This window comes from Lagenorhynchus albirostris, chromosome 2, assembly GCF_949774975.1.
Source record: "Lagenorhynchus albirostris chromosome 2, mLagAlb1.1, whole genome shotgun sequence".
Lineage (NCBI taxonomy): Eukaryota > Metazoa > Chordata > Mammalia > Artiodactyla > Delphinidae > Lagenorhynchus > Lagenorhynchus albirostris.
The window spans coordinates 169,607,812-169,625,705 of record NC_083096.1 but is presented as its reverse complement, the minus strand read 5'-3'; the positions used below and the strand labels follow the sequence as shown (position 1 = coordinate 169,625,705).

The 17,894-nt window shown below is 45.2% G+C and overlaps 1 protein-coding gene across 5 annotated transcripts in view; it reads right to left on the bottom strand.

Annotated features, from left to right (window-relative positions):
* Nucleotides 1-7,811: 7,811 nt before the first annotated feature.
* USP48 (ubiquitin specific peptidase 48) overlaps nt 7,812-17,894 on the bottom strand; it is a 67,368-nt gene continuing 57,285 nt past the window's right edge. For 4 of the 5 annotated variants that reach the window (XM_060141175.1, XM_060141176.1, XM_060141177.1 and 1 more), the window contains 5 exons: nt 17,507-17,662; nt 13,745-13,870; nt 12,148-12,196; nt 9,691-9,717; nt 7,812-8,628 (listed from right to left, as the gene is read on the bottom strand). In XM_060141175.1, coding sequence (XP_059997158.1) covers nt 8,606-8,628; nt 9,691-9,717; nt 12,148-12,196; nt 13,745-13,870; nt 17,507-17,662 — 381 coding nt within the window. In that variant the 3' untranslated portion in view covers nt 7,812-8,605. Of the gene's footprint in view, nt 8,629-9,690; nt 9,718-12,147; nt 12,197-13,744; nt 13,871-17,506; nt 17,663-17,894 lie in introns of those variants that run through there. The other variant, XR_009539063.1, reaches the window with a different exon arrangement.

Genomic DNA, 17,894 nt, shown 5'->3' with positions numbered 1-17,894 from the left:
GTCTGATTTCCTGCCTAAGCAGCAGGCCTGAGCCTGGATCCTTCTCAGGATGCACCAGGACTTTATAGTTTGGTTCAAAGCTGTAGTTAAGAGGGACGAAGTTGAATGAGACTGGTCAAGGTCTGGGGATGGCGCAGAAGGGATTTCATAGTGCAGCAATTGCCCCAGACTGGTGTGTTGTACAGGACACTGGTCCTGAGAGATGCTTGGTGAAGTAAAACTGTATTTGGGAAACACTGGTTGAAAACCCAAAGCCCTTCCAGGGCAGCACGCACTGGGCTAATCTGCCTACAGCAAGGCTGGGCTCACACATCTCAGGAAGGGCACACAAATTCCAGGGTTCTCTGAAGCACGACATCTCCTCCCATCCTCTGTCTTTTTTGTGAACTGGGCTAGATGGATCCTTGAATTCAGTTCCCATCAAAATTCCGGTGCCTCTTCAGCTTCTCCAACTACTCGCCCAAAAAGCCCTCTTCCCCTTCATGCTGTGAGACAGAGACCATGGGCTTCCAGCTCTGGCCAGGAAAGCACCGCTGGTGGTACCATTCCAGACTGGACTCCAGAGTGAAGCCAAAGTGCCTCACATGAGCCACGGCAAGGGGCCCGATGGAGGCAGAGGAGGTGCGGAAACGAACTAAGTGAGGAGTTGCAGCTGTGATCTTTCGTGGTCTGGACCAGCAAACTCCAAGGTCTCTAAGGGCCTGTGGTCCTATGGGCACCGAGGGACTGAATGTACCCAATCCTGGCTGAATAGGTCAAGAAACGAAGGCTCTTCTGTGCCAGGCCTCTATTTCTTCTTTATTAACCAAGGAGCTCTTCAATTACAGCACTTTCCTCTTTACAGAAAACCTCAGTACAAGAGGCTTATAATCTCTCCTGTGTCCTGGGGGGCAGCATGCTGAGACTCTCAGGGGCCCTGGGGAGAAGGCAGCCAGCACGTGCCGTAGGGCTGGGCACAGAGCCTGGCATGGAGCCTGGGTATTAAAGGGAAGATTGAATGAAGGCCCTGGAGCTTCGCTTTCCCTGCCCTATTTCAATCCAAACCACTCAAGACTGACCACTCAGGCATGGCTGCCTCTGGGCACAAGCCTTCTCTTTTCCAAACACTTAATACATTGCGACCCAGCAACCACCCCTGCCCTCCCTCCCGACTGCTGAAAAATGAAAGCTGGCTTCAAAAAATCTGACATCTAAGAAGGCTGGAGAGTGAAAACGTGGGTGGCACAGCTGTAAACTTGGAATAATGCACGAGGGAGTCCAAAACTGGGAATGGAAATTACTCTCTGCCACCCTTCCCTGCCTGGTCAGATCAGAAAGATAGGGATGGGAACTGCCCAGTGGGAAAGGCAGAGGGAGAAAACCCCGAAGTGGTGGGTCCCCAAGGTGTGTTGTCCGCAGAACACTGAGCCAGGTCTAGGAGGGGCTGGTGAAGAGGAGGGTGGGCTGCAGGGATGGCTGGGAAGAAAGTTCCGCTCCAGTGAGAACAAGACCGATGAGGACGGAGAGTCAGTCAGCTCCACGGCACATCCGTCAAGAAAGGTTCTGAGGACTCAGTGTCTCGGTGGGCTGCCACGCTGATGCCGGACACACAGCAGAGAGGATGCCACCCTGGGGGGACCCACTCTTGGATCACAACTGTGAACACAGCTAGGAAATCCCCATTTTGAGGACAAAGGAGACAAGCCTAAAGGTGGGGACAGCACTGGTCACACCAAAGTAATAGGAAACTCTCTCCCAGGAATCTTGCTGTTGCTGGACAAGAGCTTCCAGGGGGTCCTGAAGTGTTCATCCGGTTTTTCCTTGCTGAGAACATATGTGACACACTGCAGGACATAGGATGAATAAGATGGCCAGAGACCCTGCCCTCAGGGAGCTAGACCAGTCCAGCACTAATTAGGTTGATTCATTTTCTGGGATTTGGAGTGGTTTTAAATGCAGACGTAAGAGGCTTCCCAGGTGGCGCAGTGGTTAAGAATCCGCCTGCCAATGCAGGGGACATGGGTTCGAGCCCTGGCCCGGGAAGATCCCACATGCCGCGGAGCAACTAAGCCCACACACCACAACTACTGAAGCCCGCGCACCTAGATCCCGTGCTCCACAACAGAAGCCACCGCAGCGAGAAGCCCGCAGACCGCAACGAAGAGTAGCCCCTGCTCACCACAACCAGAGAAAGCCCGCGTGCAGCAACAAAGACCCAACGCAGCCAAAAATAAAAATAAAAAATAAATTAAAAAAATAAATAAAATAAATGCAGACATAAGATCCAGCACAGCCCTAACTCTGGCTCCCAGTTAAGACAAAAATAAGTGATTCACTCTAGTTCCAGAATTCTAGACAGTCTAGCACGACTTGAAGCCTCCTTCACCCAGAGCCAGTGCACGCTACAGATGGGAGAGGAGATGCAGCAGAAACTCCAAACATAAACCAATCAAAGAAATGACTCACATATAAAACAAGAGTCCTTAGAGGTGGTCCAGTTGGGCAATTTCCCAAACGCACTCCCTGGACTTTGAGGTAGTGGGTGGCGGTAGGGGTGAAGAGATGAGGCCCCACTGCCTCCTTCCACCTAATTCCTGCTCGACAGTTTCTACACCCAACTTCCTTTTAGAGTGAACACTGAGGCACAAAGGGGAACACACTTATCCAGGACCATAAAAAGAGTTGGTAGCAGTTTAGTGTTCTCTCGGTTTTGCCAGAGAATGGGGGGAGGGGAGACCAAGATCCAAGCTTGCAGAGGCCCATGTGCCAGCCGGCAACGTTTCAACCCAGGCAGCCGCTGCCCAGGCCTTCCTTGGGGTGTGTCCCCCACTTCCTGTGGCCCAGGGCCTGCCTCGCCTGGCAGCACTAACGCAGATCTGGAATTCATGCTGCCATTCCAGCTGCTGTTACGAGGCTGGTTCCCTCCCTGACCAAGAGCAATTTCACTTCAAAGGCCCTGGCCTTCGCAGTCCCAGCCAAATCCTTGAAAGCACATCTTTTTGTTTTTTCCCCTTTAAACATGTTGGGGGAGAACAGATGATGCCCTCTGTTTGAGACCAATACAGTAATTATGTTGGACAAGCTCTCAGAACTGACTTCAGGGGGAATTCAGACAGTCTCATGAATGGCAAAGTGTGAACACATGGCACGAGAAGAGCCACTGCGTCACTGGTGCCCGTGGACGGAGCCCGTTTGGCAGCAGGATACACGTCTTTGGGAAACGTGGTCTTGCCTCCGCTGGGGGAGACACAGCCAGGGCTTAGTCCAGTAATGAGTTGGTGCAGGTCCCAATTCTAAAGGCAGAACAATGTCACCTAGAAAAGGCCAGACAGGGCTTCCCTGGTGGTGCAGTGGTTAAGAATCCGTCTGCCAATGTAGGGGACACGGGCTCGGGCCCTGGTCCGGGAAGATCCCACATGCCGCGGAGCAGCTAAGCCCGTGTGCCACAATTACCGAGCCTGCGCTCTGGAGCCCGCGAGCCACAACTACTGAAGCCTAGAGCCCGTGCTCCGCAACAAGAAAAGCCACCGCAATGAGAAGCCCGCGCACTGCAACGAAGAGTGGCCCCCGCTCGTCGCAACTAGAGAAAGCCCACGTGCAGCAATGAAGACCCAACACGGCCAAAAATAATCAATAAAGAAATAAATAATAATAATAATTAAAAAGGCCAGACAACTCCTGGCAAGTTACAAAGATGACTTGATTCACAAGACCAATTCTGCAACCTCTTCCCAAAACCTAATGAGGCTCAGCAAAGATACCTAACTCTTACCATATGAACAAATGTCACTAACTTGTCAGAAACACATGCATTTTTTAAAAGTGCTGAATGTGATATGGTTGGCAGTACACTGCAATCATGTGATAAAGAGGGTCCTGTGGCTTATCTGTTGGGGAAGTTCCCGGAAGCACAAGAAATACCTGTTCCATGTACCCTACTCTTGAAAAATATTATTCACTAAATCTCAAGAAGTAAATAAAGAATATAAAACACGATTCTCAGATCAGAGAGTAGCCTGAAGCACTGGCCGCAGTCTCCTGCTTTGCCCGGTGCCTGCACAGCGCGGCCTCTGAGGCTCACGGCACCTGTTCCTGATGTTCTTGGCAATGACAATCAAAACACTGGAAGCTGCCCCTCTGGGGCAGAACCTGCCTATCACAAAGACATAAATCTTCAATATGCATTCCAAACGCGTTCCAAATTCCTTTCAACATGACCCTGCAAATAAACACAGAATCAAGGCACCTTACTGTTTGGCCATTAGCTTCACTTTCCGTATGGGCCAAGAGGAAATACTTATATAACAGAATAATCAAACACACCTGTCCAGCCATCATTTTAACTCCAACGGCTTCCAGCATAACGTACGTCCTAAAGTTCTCAGGGAGGGGGTTCCAGGCAGCTTGGCTATGCGGTTACAAGACCTCTTTTTGAAGACTTGTGGGAAAGATTCCACAGCGTTTCGTCACAAAGGCTGAAGTCTAATTACAAAGAATCACGAAGTATTTTACCCCAACAGCGTTTATTATTGCATGATCCTCAGTGTGGGAGGGTGAACAAGGCAGCAAATACTGCTCTGTTCAAAGAGATAATTTGGAAACCAAGACAAAGCAAAGCTAAGCAACTTTGCTTAGTTAAAGGTAAATGGTGAGATTATCTGTAACACAGGTGACCCAACTTCTCAAACTAGCCCTTTCAACACTCGCCTACACAAGTATGTGCTATCTGAACAGCTAGCAGACTCCTCAGCCCAATTAACTCAAAAGCCAGATCTGAAAAAAACCCACAAATGTTTCGTATGTATGAGATGGAGGCGTTGTTTTCTACATCTCTCTACTACTTTTTTTTTTTGCGGGGGGGGGGGCTATGTTGGGTCTTCGTTGCTGTGCGCGGGCTTCCTCTAGTTACGGCAAGCGGGGACTACTCTTCATCGCGGTGCACAGGCTTCTCATTGCGGTGGCTTCTCTTGTTGCGGAGCTCGGGCTCTAGGCGCGTGGGCTTCAGTAGTTGTGGCGCACGGGCTTAGTTGCTCCGCGGCATGTGGGGTCTTCCCGGACCAGGGCTCGAACCCATGTCCCCTCTTGGCAGGCAGACCCTTAACCACTGCACCAAGTCTCCCTACTAGACTTGGCTCTCAGGACTTGGCACAAAGCCGTTACTCAGTGAAGTATGTGAAACAAAGTGTTACCATTTTACAAATGTCTGTAATCTGTATTTTAGTGAATAAAGGATTCCACTCATGTCGATAATCAAATCCCCAGCCAATATTGGTATCTATGCATTGCCTGGATTTTGGGGGTGGTAAATGGCTAGCTTTCAGAATCAGAAATACAGTTGTGACAAAACCCGGCACCTGGGGCGGGGATGCACGGGCCATAGGCAAAGGGGTAAGAATCTCCTTAAAATGAAAATGCTGGTTGTTCATGAGACTGAACTCTATTCACAGTCCCCTGTAACACTGAACAAGCTGAACATCCAAATGCCAGAGAGAAAGGATGTGACACTCCTGCGCGATTCTATAACAGGAAAGGCAGGCTTCAGTGCTCATTTCACCTTAGCAGTTTGTTCAGACAGAGATAACACCCTTTGGGTATTTAAAACAGGTTATTCAACCCTAGCATTCACTTCAAGTATTAACCAGGGTCTGATCGAGAAGCCCATGACCACACAGACCAACCAAATGGACATTTAAAGTAATAAAAAACTTGCTCTGGATTATGATGCCACAGAAACAAACATACATTTCTTTTAAATTGGGCAGAATGGTAACTGTAATTCTACACAATAAAGTTCATTAATACACAGATACTTATTGCCCCCAAGGAATGACGACATCCCAACGGCGACCTATGTTTGAGGTGATGGCAACAATTCGTAGCAGAATGGCATGTTGTACACATCAGATTGGGGGTGAGGAATGGACAGAAATACAACGGGGATGGGGGGCAGGGGTGACTTCAAGCTTCGTTTTACCTTCCACAGAAGACTGTCTTTAAAAAGCAAAAACAAAACCACATGCATAAGAAACCTGATGGGAAGAGTCTCTGCACCTTGGTGCGGTCAAAGTCAAGGAGACAATTGATCTCCATCTATTAATACAGACAAGGCAAGAATTGATTTTAGGTTACATGTTGTACCTGTTTTCCCTGTACAAAGTGGTGAGGGCCACTAAATACACGTATACATGACTGTGTAACTCTGCCGACTGACCGTGGGCGGGAGAGGGCCCAGCCCAAGGCTTCCCAACAGGGGCGGCTTGCACATACAGATTTAGTAGGTCTCAGGCCTGAAAATGTGCATTTCTTTTTTTTTTTTTTTGGTAGTACACGGTGCCTCTCACTGTTGTGGCCTCTCCCGTTGCGGAACACAGGCTCCGGACGCGCAGGCTCAGCGGCCATGGCTCACGGGCCCAGCCGCTCCGCGGCATGTGGGATCTTCCCGGACCGGGACATGAACCCGTGTCCCCTGCATCGGCAGGCGGACTCTCAACCACTGCGCCACCAGGGAAGCCCAAAAACGTGCATTTCTAATACAGCTTCGCAGTGCTGCTGGTACTGTGGGGCCACAGACGTCACTCTGAGCAGTGCAGTGCTGGTAGCACACGTTTAAGTCATGGGGGCAGGAGACAGAACTGCTTGAGCATCACCTGCTCACACAGGGCCCACCCCGCTCCCACCACCTGTGCAGATCAATAAGGGAGCCAGTACTGGGTCATCAGCCTGAAAGACCTACCACAGGCTGTTATTTTGTATCACTGCATGAGGAAAAAAAAGACTCAAGTAACACATTTTAAAACTGTTATTAACAGCAAACTGGGGAAATACATCAGATTTCTGGGTGACTATTGACATGCTTATGTCAATCCCCAGAAAGAAACTTCTCTGGACAAACAGCTTCTTTACAGGGAGGATGAAGCAGCTGCATCACGTACTAAGTGAACTCGCACACAAGTCTTTACCCTTGGAAAGTAGCAGTTGCTTGGCATGTTATTATTTTATGTTCAGGTCCATTGGGGGGCGGGGGACTGCAGGTGTTGGGATCTAAAAATGAGGATTAGCTCACGACCTGGACCTCAAGTCCTTCCTTTCCCTTTGCCGACCTGAGGGTGGGGCCCACAGGTTCCTAGAATGGGTTGTGAGGGTCCTGTGTGCAGTGCACTCTCCCACACAGACTCATTAAACACCCCCTACCTCCCCAGGGGGTACAGACTGAAGACACTGCAAACAGAGGGGTAACTCAGGTAAGAAGTTGTAATCTTACCAAAAAGCCATAATTATTCTGATAAAAAGATCTATTCAAAGGGGATGCTGCCAAGGTTACTGGTCCTCAAATGGAAGCCTGACACCCCCATCCGGTATTTCAGTTTAAATTTTCAGAAAAGGGAGGGGTTAAAAAAAAAAAAAAAAGCCCAGCAAAACCCAGGGCTAAATAAAGTGTTAGCAAGAGAGACGCCTGAGTCAGCATCTCGGCCAAAAAGTTGTACATACGTACTCAGAGGAAACAGTGAAACAAACTCCAGTCTTAATTCCTTTGAAAATCCTCCGATATCCTAACGAATCCTGCTTTGGTCACATGTTGCTAACCAACAATCCTGAGCTGATGACAGGGCACACTCCACGTGCACATTTTTTTTTCATTTTTGAACAATGTGATCTAAAAGATCCTTTCTGGGTGTTTCGGAAGAATGCTTTCAAAACAAGAGAAGTGAGATCCAGGAAATGGCGGGCTTGGAGGATGGGCAGAAGAAACTTTATATAAGAACCCGTGTTAGTTTCCAAATGTATTTCAGGCCATTTTACTCTTCAGATAAGGTGGTCAGACTTCTCAAAAGTGCAAGGTGTATTTGATTTCCCACTTTTTAATAACAGTAAAACTGGAGGATGCTATGACATGTAATACATTCGCCATCCTTTCTGAAATGCATGGAAATAAAAAGCCTTTGAAGACACCAGTGAGACACAATCCCTTGGCTCATTGCAGGAGACACGCAGGTGCGCCCTCCTTTCCCAGCACCAAGTCAGAGACCAGCGGGCAGGATGTGAGGCAGGTGCACTGGAGCCGACACGGAGAGGAATCTACTCTGAAGACACTTTTCCACAATTACGGCAAGTTCTTCACTTTCATGCTTTATTGAAAGTAAAATATGAATCAAAGACAGGTATTGGTAAGCAGGTTATGTCTCTAAAGAATTACTTTTAGTTCAGAGCAGAATGTTGTCCCGTCTACTGTGATACAAATCCTTTATGGACCAATGCATCTGGTATGAAACTCAAGCAAAGAAATATAACAGAACTTTTATTCCCTCCCGTGCCTATAAATCTCATATGTAAACATGATTTACTGATACTGCTACTAAACTTTTTCAGTCTTTACTTGCCCATTCCCCCCCCACCCCCCTTAAATATAAAATTTGAAACATTTCCTTCAAGTCTGATGGCCTTCAGTGCAATCTGCTTTATCTGACATAAGGCATTTGGGGACAGTCACTTTTGAATGGTTTTCTGCCTTGCGGAGGAGTCATGTAATGGTTTAATTCTTAAATCCACTTTTTCTGTAATGCCCTAACATGTCAAACTCCTCTTCCTTTCTGGTCATTTCTTAGCAGTCAGCAAATGTTCAAAAAGATTAATGTCCAAGAAGACCAGTACCTGGGAAAAGAAACACATGTGGAGGTACAGTTGTGAACTGCAAGGTAAGAGTTCATATATTCCATTTGCCAAGAACGCATCACCAACAGGGAATATCCAACTTAATAAATGAGCACAGAAGCCTTTTGACGTTGAAGGGTAAGACAAAGTACCAGCAGACTCCAGGTTTTCCGCTAAAGCACCTTCCTGTTGAAAGCCGTGCGGCTGTTAGTTGTCTTCACACAAGTTCATCGCATTTTACTCATGCTTTCGTTTGATGGCCATTTTGCATAAATTAATTTTTTGCTTTGTTTGTTTTGTTTTAACCACATCAGGAGTTTCTGTGTAGTGGGAACGTGTAGACAAAAAGCCGCACTGAGAGGGAGGCTTTATTTAGGCCAGTAGCGTGGCTCACTTGTTCGCTTTAGCAAAGAAACCCCGGTATTCGATTCAATCTCATTCTTGGGCAAAGTTGCAACCTGTCACGGACCTCTGGACTAGGACACATAGAATCAAACTGGCAACAGTTAAATCTGCAAACGTCAAAGGTCTGGATTCGACTATGTGCACAACTATAGTGGCCAAGATGTAGTAGGAGGCACTGCCGTTTATCCATTTAAAGTAATAATCCAAAAAATGCCTAATTCTAAATAGATCGATGAAACCTTTTCACTGAACCTAATATAATTCAGCAGATTCTTCTCCTCTAATTCTTATCAGTTACATACAAACTGTTTTGCTCTAAGATGGGACTGACAGGAGGAATTTGAAAAGGTTAAGTATAAAAATCAAAATGCCACTAGCTAATTCCCCAACTGCCCCCCCCGAAATGAGAAAGAAAAAGCAGAATGGACATCTGGAAGTAGATACGTCTATCGCACAGGCCCTATTTGAGGCCTGAGGCCTGAGTGCTGATACAGATAATGAAGAAGCTTGAATAAAAAATGCATTTAACTAAAATTAATTTCAGTCATGAGACTCAGATTGAATTAAATTTTAAAATCAAATCATAGGCTTCACTTTAATAGAAAATTAGAGTATGACTCTGACATTCATGAACAAAACGTGACAAATGTAACTTACCTTTAAACCCTTCTTCTGGCATACACACTGGAAGGAAAAAAACAGAATTCCAAATTGAAAAGATTGTCACTACCGACAGTAATAAGTTCACTTCAATGCCTAAAGACGAAAAGTTTAAAATAACTTTTAATTACCTTATTCACCAATAAACATTACCTTTGAAGTTATAGATAATAATCAAATGAAAATCTTTCTCTTTGTTTTTATTTTATCAAAGCAATACATATGCATCACTCAAAAGACAAATACTGGGAGAACAAGGGTTATAACTGGAGCCAACATTCTGCATGATGGGGGGAGGGGGCTGGAGAAAACCATGTGGCCATCGCCCTCTCTCCCCCTCCGCCTCCCATTCCCACACTCTAGAAGGAACCACTTTCAGCCCTTGCAGCCACTTCTGGTATTTAACCTCTGTATTTCTAAATAACATGCTTATATTGCTAATTCATAATTTTAGATACTATCTAATAATTTCATGGAAAGAAAAATTTAGTTCTTCTCCCACCTCTTACATACCACCTGCCCCCAGAACCCATCCTCCTGAAACAGTGACATTTTTTGCTAAGCTAATCTCCAATGTTTACATTATTTTTTGTTCCATAATACTGCTCACAGCTGAACTCCCTGGTGTACCTTGGTTATAGTTCCTGTCTGGTATGACTTTGTCTTTCTGGGGTTGGTAACTGCTGCATTATTTATGTGTTTCATTTTCTCTGTACTATCTCCAATTCAAGTGTAAACTCTGAAAGAGCTGTAAACCTCAAGACAGCCATCTATCACTTCCACTCTTCCCAGGGGACATCCTTTGCCAAAGCCTGCATCCCACCGCTCCAATCTGGATCGGGTGTGCTCAACACCTGCTGCAGAGCTTCTGTCCTGGAATTTCCCCCTCACCAGCTTCTAGGGCATCTATTCCTATGCTGGATCCATGTTTTTGGGTTCCACCGTTGACTTTCTTTTTTTTTTTTTTTTTTTTTTTTTTTGTGGTACGCGGCCCTTTCACTGCTGTGGCCTCTCCCGTTGCAGAGCACAGGCTCCGGATGCGCAGGCTCAGTGGCCATGGCTCACGGGCCCAGCCGCTCCGCGGCATGTGGGATCTTCCTGGACCGGGGCACGAACCCGCATCCCCTGCATCGACAGGCGGACTCTCAACCACTGCGCCACCAGGGAAGCCCTAGTTGACTTCTTTCTTGATTTACTCTCTCATTTAACAGAGCACACCCTCCCAGAGTATCTCGGCAAACGGTGTGTGAGAGAAATTTGAGGTCTTACATTCAAAGAGCCATCAAGTGTGAAGTTAAATTAAAGTCTGTCTAGTTACAGAATTCTAGATTCAAACTCACTCTTCCTCAGAATCTTGTGGGCACTGGTCCATTAGTTTGTCTTCCTGACTCTTCATCCTGTGAATGTGGTTTTTCCTTCCATACCTCTAGATGCTTTTCGGGTCTTCTTATCCCTAGATTTATACTTTATTGTACCAGGCCCTTGGTGCACCCATTTTTTATTTTCATGAATTATTTTCTATTCTCTGAATGTTCCTTACACACAGACTATTTTGCTCTTTCTCTCGTATTGTTTATAGTTAATTGTTAAGCTTTCTTATTCTTCCTGTGTTGTCTATTTTCTCTGGGCTCCTTTTTTTTCTGTCTGTTGACTGACGTCTTTTGGTTTCATGCTCTTTGCTCAACTGTCTGGTGCTCTCTAGCTGTCCATTTCCACCTGTTTAAGTGTGAGGTACTAAATAGATGCCTAAAAACTGTTCGGTGGGCAGTGGAGGGCTTAACCCAAGGGTACCTGGGAGATGAAACAGTTCTTAAAAATATATGTAGGCTGTTTCCTTGAACTGCCCGTTTCCCCAGAGGATCATCCCTTCCCTCGACTATGGGAGGTAAGGGATGGGCTGCCAGTATTTGAAGAAAGAGCTGATGGGTGATCTCCTTGTTTGGTAGGTAATGGGCCTCATTATCACCCTTCTAGGTTAATTTCTTCAAAGAGCTGAAACACAAACTCTACAGGTTGAGAAGAGGCAGTGACATGAGGGAAGGGCTGTGAGGATCTGCAAGGTAGTGAGCTAACTGCTTCTTATACAGCTTCCAACCGGCCTTTAGGTTTAGACCTCACTCTTACGTTCAAAGGCACCTAGGGCATCCAATTCCTCTGTACCTGTCTGAGGTTCTGCAATTTGAATTAGCTTTGCTTTTTGTTGACCTTTCACCTGCAGGCTTACATTCGTTTCCTATGGTAAATTAGTACTGTTTTTCTCCACTTTCTAAATTTTCATAGATATCATTCTTACTAAGATCTTTTCAGAGCAGTAATGTAAGATTCTACCTTAACATGTAGAAGCTCTGTTCAAGTTTAAAAGTAAAAGCACTGTCGACTGAAGCATCAGTAACTATAATCCCACCTTCCTTTAACAAGTTCCTCAACAAACCCCCAAAACAAGTTGGTCTTTACCTTGCATCACATCATCCATTGCAGCATAATCTGCAATTGGTTCATCAGCCTAGAAAACAAATGAAAACAATTCAAAACCACAAGGGAGTGGAAGCCAGTAGGAGGATAACGTCCCATCCACCTCACACGGAAGGCTGGTCCCGAGCCCACCAGTGTGTTGCTCCAAGACACAAATACAAACACTGTCCAGTGGAAAACAGGGTTCAAACCAGAGCTGGCAATGTCCAGGATTAACAAAGGATGCCTTGTCAATGGCGGGTCTAGACTCAATACCCTGATAACCACACAGACTGCACATTGGATGTGGCACTGTTTTCCTGCTCCTCAAATACCTTTAGATGCAGAAAGGTTCAGACACCCTGAGTTACTAAACACTGATCTAACTGATATGACTTAAGGTGCCAGTGATGACAGCGTGAGTTGGCAGAAATCAAGTCCGAATGGTCCTCTAAAAATGCCAATTAGGTTAAAAATACATTTTCCTCCTGCCTCAACATCAAGCAGAAAATGCCCACGTCCTTGTTAAGGCAGAAGCCAGCACTGAGTCTGAGCTTGCGGTGGGGTTAGCTGCAAGGGCCAAGAGGACAATGTCCAATATGGACTCTAGCTGCCCATCTGAAGTACAAACGCTTTAATTACACAGGCTGTTTCTAGGATTTTACACGGCGTCCTTAGGATTCAGCAAACCAAAGAGGCTTTCAAAATAATTCCACAGAACCTACAGTTCCAAGAAAAGCAAACAGGAAGGGGGTAGGTAGCAGGATGAGGGGTGTGTGTGTGTGTGTAGGGGTAGATATGCGCCTGCATCATCATTTCCAGGGGGTAGGTAGCAGGATGAGGGTGTGGGTGTGTGTGTGTGTGTGTGTGGAGGGGTGTGTGTGTGTAGGGGTAGATATGGGTCTGCATGACCACTTCCAGGGCCTAACTCTATCTGACCAGAATTGAGGCTCTACGGTATGAAAAACATATTTCACAGTTCAAAACCTGAAAAATATCCTATCACATCATGCAGGGGGCATGCTTCTAGCCATAAAGAAACAAAAGAGGCAAAGGAAAGTGACAAAATCAGGCCCTGAGGGAAGGCAGGGTTGGTCTAAAGAGGCTGGTTGAATGATTCTTCTTCTGTGACAAAGTCTCAGAAGCCCCTACTTTCTAAAACACACCTACCTCTCCTAAATCCATTCTCCCCAAAGCCAATTTCCATACCCTGGACAAGAATCCCATTAAGCCAACCAAAAGTATTTTGACTATTGTGGCCAAGACTTGTGTCTTATGTCCGTTTCCTGTACTTATGAGGAAAGGTGGAGATGCTTTAATAGTAGAAATATGGTTAAGTAATTCGCTGGTCCAAAAGTTAGGGAGGAGGTTAAATCTAGATTATTTTAAACAAGAATTATTAAAACCCCACAAGACCCAATGATGTTGTGACCTCCTCTAAGTCTCTCATGGCTCATCCAGAGATGGAGAATGTAGAGGCCAGCAAAACTCTCACAGCAGAAGCTTCTTACCACACCCTGCCGAGAACCTGAGGTAACTGTAACCACCACTGCACGCGGTTTACACATGAGAATCCCTCAGGTAAAGAGCTGTTACCTACCTTTAACAAAATGACAGATTCGGGAATGACGCCAAGGGTTCCGAGGGTGGCACAGTCATCACTTAAAATCTTTCCATCAATTGACAGATTCTGGTCAAAAGGAGCAACTGAAAATGCATGCATGATCTGTGCCAATATAAAGGAAACAAAGTTTGTGTAAAGCAAAACACTGAGACTTATACCCTATTTGAAGAAATAATGCATAGATTCTGAGGGCAAAATAAAAGACTTCAGAATACAAAAGATACAACAGTTTACAGTCAGCTCGCTTGCTAAATTCCTATTGAGACTCTAATTCCAATACATCTGAGAACATTCTTAGGAGGGCTGATAGAGAATTAGGAGACAATTATACCCACAGGACCTTGTCTTCTGCATCTTACCACCTCTCCACGGGCTGGGGTGCGGAGAAAACAAAGGAGCAGAAGGTGGGGCTGGGCTGACAGCTCCTCTGGTAATAAGGCTTGAGCAAGGCCGTCACTGTCACTCCTATCATGCCCAGGTTCCACATCGTTTTAATAACCAAGTCAATTCCAAATTCTTTCATAAGACCATCTCTAAATTAACCAGAAGGCTATCTGGACTCTTCTCGTTTTGATCCCCTTAGTGAGCAGCCGGACTACAAAATTCAGCCATTGGGCCTGTCACATATTCTTAGACTGAGTCTTGCCTCTAGGAACCAGAATATGAATTTCTTAAGGGTAGGGGCCATATACTCGAGCCCAGTTCTAACCAAGTCTTAAAAGTTGAATACATTCAGAAAGACTATTGTGTATAATACTTAAACATTGTTTTCAAATTCAGAAAAATTTTTATCACATCCAGGGAGTAAATACCAGTGCGAAGTAAGGAGGAGTTGGGCTCAGAGAGGCACACATAGGTACCCTTCAATGATACACTCTAATTCTTCACTTGGGTGTATTCTAGAGTATTCATTTTATTATGCTGCATAACTGAGTGCCATACTCCTTGAATATGTTCCATTACATGTATCTCATTACACCAATATCCATGTTACAGGGAAACCATTCTACCCTTTTATGCACTCTATTCCTCTACTCTTTGAAAAATCTGGAAAGACAAAACAAGCAGCCCTGAACCAACTGTGTATATAATTGGGCCCAAGAGCTTTCCAGCTGGGAAGACTGTGACCAGAAAAGTGATTTTAATAATAGTACACAGGTAAATAACAACAGGGATAACAACACTGGCCTCCTCCCTAACTCTTAGGCCAGGTTCATAATTGGACTTCTCAAAAGGACATCAGGCTCTCAGAAGCAAGCAGAGACTGATTAAACAGGGATCTGTAGCTACAGTGCAGTGACATCATCAATGATCTGTGTATGAAGCAATGAGCCTATTTCTGGTACATGAGAAGTACTGACGGGACAGTTCTACCGAAGGCAGCCCAGCACACGGGCATCAGGCAGAGGCAACAGCCCCAGTCAGTAAATATGACCCATGAAGAAGAAAGCACAGTTACAGAGGAAGTGTCTGATACCAACTTAATGTGGGCAATGTCACAGCTGCATGACTGTAGGAATGCTAGTTCACACGCCTAAGTGGGATGCACAGGGTCTTTGCACCGCCACACATTGGACCAACCGCAAATACCTCTAGACACGAGTTCCATCTCTGAGGGGTGGAGGCTCATACTTTATATTTTGAGTGCACAGAAAAGGACATTTCAATTCATTCAACAACTCATGAAGATTTATCACACCATGTGTTGACTACCGTGCTAGGTACTGGAAATATAAAGTGAATAATCCCACCCCGGAGAGGTCGAGAGGACAAAACCAAGCAGTGAAGATGGTGGCAGAAAGTACACATTGCTCCTAGCAGAGCACACAGAAAGGAGCAGTTAGCTGTGTGGCTGAAAGCCAAGACAGGTTTTGCAGAAAAGATGTTGTGAAAGATGAACAGTGCTTACTAGTGAGGAGAAAATGGTATTTCAGAATGAGGGAACAGGCCAAAGGCATGGAGGCCTGTGCCCTGTATAATAATAATTCATAAACCGTAAGTGCTAGGAGAATGCTTCAGAAGAATTAACATTCTATAGGTCTGTTTAACAAGCGGGTGCAGCATTGTGGATCTGTGGGGCATAAAAGGAACAATGAAAACTCTGTTCCTACAAGGTAAGCGGCTCCATGCTGCTTGCCATGGGGGTGTGAGTGTGTGGCTGAAATAAGGAAATGCAATAAGGAAAGTGAAATAAGGAAAATTCCCTCCTTTCTAAAGCAAGCAATACTACCCACTCAACACCTCTCTTTGGGAAAATGGAATAAGACAATTAAACACCAAGCATATTCCGAGAAAGGACATGGATAAATTGTACTTTATGGCCTCACAGGTGGATGAATTAAGCAACTATAAATGGGTGTAGTTGCCATCCTATTAACTTGGAAATGTAGTACACCGTAGAGGACAGGCTCCATGAAACAAAAAAAATGCACTACATGCTTAAAAAGTCACCCCCCACCACTGGCTGAGGCTCACATGCACGCCCACCACAAGCTCTAACAGTGCTCAGGCTGCTGGGCAAAAAGGTCCTATCTAGTGGGAGCTTTCGAAGCTACCACCACGGATCACTGAAGGGAAATTACACTTCACTGCCCTTTCTTTGGACTGTTTAGATCACAGTGGTCCTCGAAGCCAGGACGGGAGATGAGAGGAGGGACATGGCAAAGGAGCCATCCAAGGAGAGCACGTTTGGGGGCTGTCCTGTGAACAGCTGTGGCCTTCTAGCAACTCATTTGTGCAGGTAACATGCTCACAGACAGAGGTTATTTCTGCTGACTTTTGATTTATTCTTTAAAAAGGGTAGTCCACAATAAAAAGCAGCACAGGCTTTGAAAATGTCTTTATCCACAGGGGCTCTTTTTGTAATTTAAAGGTTTTGAATGTTCGAGGTTTACCACTGACAGGCAGAACGCCGGTGATAGAAACAAGCTTTCTCAGATGTAAAAGCTACAATAACAGAGTAAAGCTATCAGGCCAACACATTTATTTTCAGAGCCATGGGTTCAACCAAGGGAAATACTGTTCCCGGGACAATCTGGAACACATCACACCCTCAAAGGAAGCCTATACTTTTGCCTCAATTACAACGATAAGTATCAGCAGCGAGGGAAAATGCAGAACCAGTAAACCAGGCCGCATGAAAGCAGCAGAGAGGGAAATTCGGTCAACTTCTGGGATCCGTATCAGTGACTAAAACAGATAAGAGGCCAGATTTTTTTTCATGTACATCTTGAATTTATCAGCCTCTTTTTCCTGGGTTTTGAGATGTCCCATTGGCATGCTCATTTATAGTACTTTAGTATTGCTACCAGGAAACAACAGTATCGTGAGGCATTTTCATAATGCATCCACTGTGTTGATGTGCAAAAGCAATGGAGGGGGCGGGGGGGATAGAGTGGGAATGATCTAAAATGAACCTCCAAAAAGAACCACCTCAACACGTAACAAGTTAAATGGCTCTCAACATTTCTCATTATTATTGGAAAGCTACTCAGAACCTGCTCAAGTTTTCAGAATCCCCAAAATACTTTTCATCTTCACAGAAAGATTCTTGGCTAATTTTGGAAACTTTGAAACTCTTTCTAAAGAAAGAGTTATTTTAATTTGGTGACCCTGCAAGCATTATTCTAAACTCAAAAAAGCCCTCTCTCAATGGCCTAATACTTAGGTGCAAAGCAGAAACTCGGGAAGGTCCTCCAAGTTCAGAGCATAATTAAACAAAAGCTATATTCTCCTCACCTGAATTTTCAATTCTTTTAATGTTTGATTAGCAGAAACAAGAAGAGCTTTTTCACCACGAACTTTCCTATGTCGCATACTCCGCCGAATAACTTGCTTTTGGTAGGCTATATAATTTTGATGGGATATCTTTTGCCGCTTTGTTCCTCCATTGCTCTATAATAAAGATCCGAAAAAAAAGAAAGCACTGAAATTACCCACACTGTGACCCGTGCTCATAAAGTTCATCAGGCAAGCAAAAGCAATTTATTTATCAGACTGTTAACCATTTGAAATTCAATATCAACAGTGAATAGGAACTCGCTGGAGGTTCTTAGTAGGCTCAGACAAAACTGAAAAAATTAAACGACAAAATACACTTCTAACTGCATATAAGCTCCAGGATTTT